The 3,974-nt window shown below is 33.7% G+C and overlaps 1 protein-coding gene across 1 annotated transcript; it reads left to right on the top strand.

Moving 5' to 3' along the window:
- The first annotated feature begins 428 nt into the window (after window positions 1–428).
- On the top strand, window positions 429–3,774 carry LOC106758362 (protein DETOXIFICATION 53). Its single transcript, XM_014641293.2, is given in 4 exon segments — window positions 429–494; window positions 970–1,070; window positions 1,072–1,179; window positions 2,354–3,774. Coding segments are annotated over 3 exon segments (1,593 nt in total). The 5' UTR covers window positions 429–494; window positions 970–986; the 3' UTR covers window positions 3,755–3,774.
- The last annotated feature ends 200 nt before the right edge of the window (window positions 3,775–3,974 follow it).

Genomic DNA, 3,974 nt, shown 5'->3' with positions numbered 1-3,974 from the left:
CAACTTGATCTTAATTAAATCAAAATATTTAAGAGGAAAAACTTAAGACAAAACATTAATTATGATAAATAACAGTTTCTATTATACTGGCATGTTCAAAGGATTAAGACATAATGATCATGCTGTTTTACAGATATGTTGTGGAAGTGAAAAAACTTAGTTGAAAAGGAAATGGATGTAATATATCTCAGTATCTAAAGCGAACTTAACCTAACAAAGGACGAAGAGAAAGATAAAAGTATAAAAAAAAGGGCATAATTATTAGCACTTCTTGGACATGATATTATTGTTTTATGCAAAATATGAAAGGCAACAATAAAAAGTGAGTGGTAGCAGCTACAAATTGCTATTATTTTAAGAAATTGCAATGTTGAAGACGAGTATAAATCAAAACTAAGGTTTAGAGATGTAGTACTGGTCAAGTTGAAAAGTGTGTTTTGCTTCCAAACACCTTTCTGCAGTTTCATCTTCTCTTAGTGATTTTGGATATGAAGGTTTGGCTCTTCTTCTCCATTTTTTTTCTTTTTTGTTTTATATGTTCATGTATAATATGATCGATTCAGCAAATTAAAAACAAGGGTAGCTCCATTTCAGACATTTTTTTTTAAACATCACTTTTAAGACTCTTGTCGATCTTTTTAGTCTTTTCCGTCTCTTAGGGGTTGGGAAAGATCGATATGCTTTAATTTTGTTCCTTTAAATTCCCAGTTTCTTTAAATTAATTCTCAAGAGTTAGTCTATATTATTATCGTACCGATTTTTCTGTGTAAAATATTTATTAATTACAGAAATTAATATTTCAAAGACACGAAATGGTTACTGATAATTTACTTTCACTCAAGCACTTTGATTGGCAACATTCTACATATTTTTTAACAAACATGCATATTTTAGTTAGAAAACATTGTATGCAAGTAATGCACAACAATATTCCAATAATTAGTGATTTTTTATCTGTGTCCTATTTAGCAAAAACTGAGATAAACATGTGCACTGGTGCTGAAACTGGAGGAACTGTAGAAGGTAACCCCGTGAGCAAGTCAAAGGTTGGCCATGAGAAGCAGTGAAGAAAGCAGGGAAGGAACAAGAAACTGTGGTTGTGGCAGGTTTTTTCATGACCTTCCTCAACAGTTACACAACCTTCTCAAGGAACTTTTCCCTACCCTTTCTCTCTCTGAGGTTCCTAACTCTATCTCTTCTGCAAATTTTTCTGCTGCCATGATTCCTCTTCTCAAAGACTGTTTTATTTCTTTTCTGTTGGGTCAAAATGTCAAAATATCATAATTTGTAGGGAATAAAAAACATACGATGACAACGTTTTCTTTACAACACACGTTGTGTGTTAACATTATTGTCTGCGTGTTATTTATTCATTCAAAATTATTCCATAATTAATAATAATAATTATAAAAATTATCTTATATTAATTATATAATAATATATAAATAATATTAAAATAGTGTTAAAAAATTTTATTTGAATATTATTACTCAAAAAACAATTCATCCTATCCCTGTCGTACGGAAAGGAACCATAACAAAAAAAAAACCTATTTAGCATTGCAAAAGATTTTATTTTTTTATTATGTTATTCCTGCCCCTGCCATGGTTGTTGAGACCATGGTTTCAGGTTTCATTAATATTTTCTTGATGATATTTATAAACACGTATATATATATATATATATATATATATATATATATATATATATATATATATATATATATATTTATTCATTTATTTATTGAGGAAACATACTAAGTTGATAGAATCACACAATACCGCAATTTAAGGTTTAGTATTTGTTGTTACTCAACACTTAATGTGTGTCGTTTAGGCAATCAATAATGATATTGGCATATTTGTATTATTTTACTTATAAATTATTTTTTCACGTACTTTAAGGTAAACTCGTTTGAATTAATTAAAAAAAGAAAAGTATTTTTGTAAGCATTAATATGAGACAACAAACCTTTGTCCTCAAACCCAAAAAACAATGTGTCATTTTTAAATATACAGAAAACATTAAAAAACTACAACCTGGTATTATTTAATGACTTGCATCAAAATCCATGAAAAGTTTGTGACGATAAATTACATGCAATTATTATCAATGAGATAGTGGATTTATGAATTTACATTCATGAGTCCAGACTACCAAAAAAAATGCATTTAACATAAATTGATTTAAATAAACAAATATTTAATTATCTATATAATTGAGTTTAGAAAGTGAAAAAAAAAATAGTTTTCAAATTATATATGTTTGTTGTGATTAAATAAGTATAGTAATATCCAGAATTTTTATCGAAAGAAGGTTTTGGTGAGTTATCTGATCTGAGATGCACTTGCAGGTGAAAGAAGAGTTTAAATCACTGGCGAACATTGCATGTCCAATAATGGTGACGAACGTGCTTCTGTACTCACGATCTGCCATTTCGATGCTTTTCTTGGGTCGGCAAGGGAAAGTTGAGCTAGCTGGAGGAGCACTTGCAATAGGGTTTGCCAACATCACTGCAAATTCATTCCTCAAGGGTCTTACGATGGGAATGGACCCAATTTGTTGCCAAGCATATGGAGCAAAAAGATGGTCAGTTTTAAGCCAAACCTTCTTCAAAACCTTGTGTCTTCTCTTCCTTGTTGCCATCCCCATTTCACTACTATGGCTAAACATGGCCCCCCTCCTACACTGGCTAGGCCAAGACCCTGAAGTCACACAGGTTGCACAAGTTTACATGCTCTTCTCTATCCCAGAACTCCTTGCCCAAGTTCATCTCAATCCATTGAGGTCCTTCTTGAGAACACAAGGCTTGACAGCTCCACTAACTGTAGCTGCTTCTTTTGCTGCCATTTTACACCTTCCAATAAATTACTTCTTTGCTACATATTTGAAATTAGGAGTGAAAGGCATTGCACTAGCCACAGGTTTGAACTCCATAAACATGATCCTAGGCTTAGTGCTTTATCTTCTCGTCTCAGAGAAACCTCTTAAACCTTGGGAAGGTGCCACTATTCTCTCTTCTTTTCGTGATTGGAGACCTTTGCTTACTCTAGCATTGCCAAGTTGCGTCTCAGTGTGCTTGGAGTGGTGGTGTTATGAGATAATGCTCTTCCTATGTGGCATGTTGAGTAATCCACAAACCACTGTTGCTACCATGGGTGTCCTCATTCAAACAACTGGGTTCCTATATGTATTCCCTTTTTCATTGAGTGCTGCCTTGACAACACAAATCGGTCACTCACTAGGTGCAGGGCAACCCTTACGTGCACAAAGTACAGCCACAATAGGACTTTTCATAGCATTTGCATCAGGGGTCTCAGCCTTTGTTTTCTTGATGTTTGTGAGGAAAGTGTGGGGGAAACTCTTCACAACTGAGACACAAATTGTTGATATGGTCAAAACCATACTTCCAATTTTGGGGTTGTGTGAGATTGGTAACTGGCCTCAAACTGCTGCATGTGGGATCTTATCAGGGACTGCACGCCCTTATGTGGGTGCAAGAATAAACCTGTTTGCATTTTACTTAATAGGGTTGCCAGTTGCAGCTGCTTTCATGCACAGATACCAGCTGAGGGGTTTGTGGTTTGGCATGTTGGCTGCCCAAATTTCGTGTTTTTGTATGATGGTTTACACATTGATTCAAACAGATTGGGGGCATCAAAGTAAAAGAGCTGAGCAACTAGCTCGAACAACAGATGATGAGGAAAATGTAAATGATGATGGGGAATGTGGACTCCTTAATTCTGATTTATGAGACATTTAAATCAATTTTGCATAGTGATAGTCACTACAACATGATTTCTTTCTTCTCTAAATTAGATGAACATCAACAAAACCTTGGTTAGTCAACTTATTCATGATGATTTTTAAATAACAATGCACCATAATTTGGTGGGTACAAGTACCTCTGAGTTCATGATCTACTATCAATTTTATGCCCAAATACATGTTTTGAGTGCATGCATTGAATAAAT

This window comes from Vigna radiata, chromosome 4 (assembly GCF_000741045.1).
Source record: "Vigna radiata var. radiata cultivar VC1973A chromosome 4, Vradiata_ver6, whole genome shotgun sequence".
In the NCBI taxonomy this organism is placed as follows: Eukaryota; Viridiplantae; Streptophyta; class Magnoliopsida; order Fabales; family Fabaceae; genus Vigna; species Vigna radiata.
This window is presented reverse-complemented; position numbering and strand designations above follow the sequence as displayed.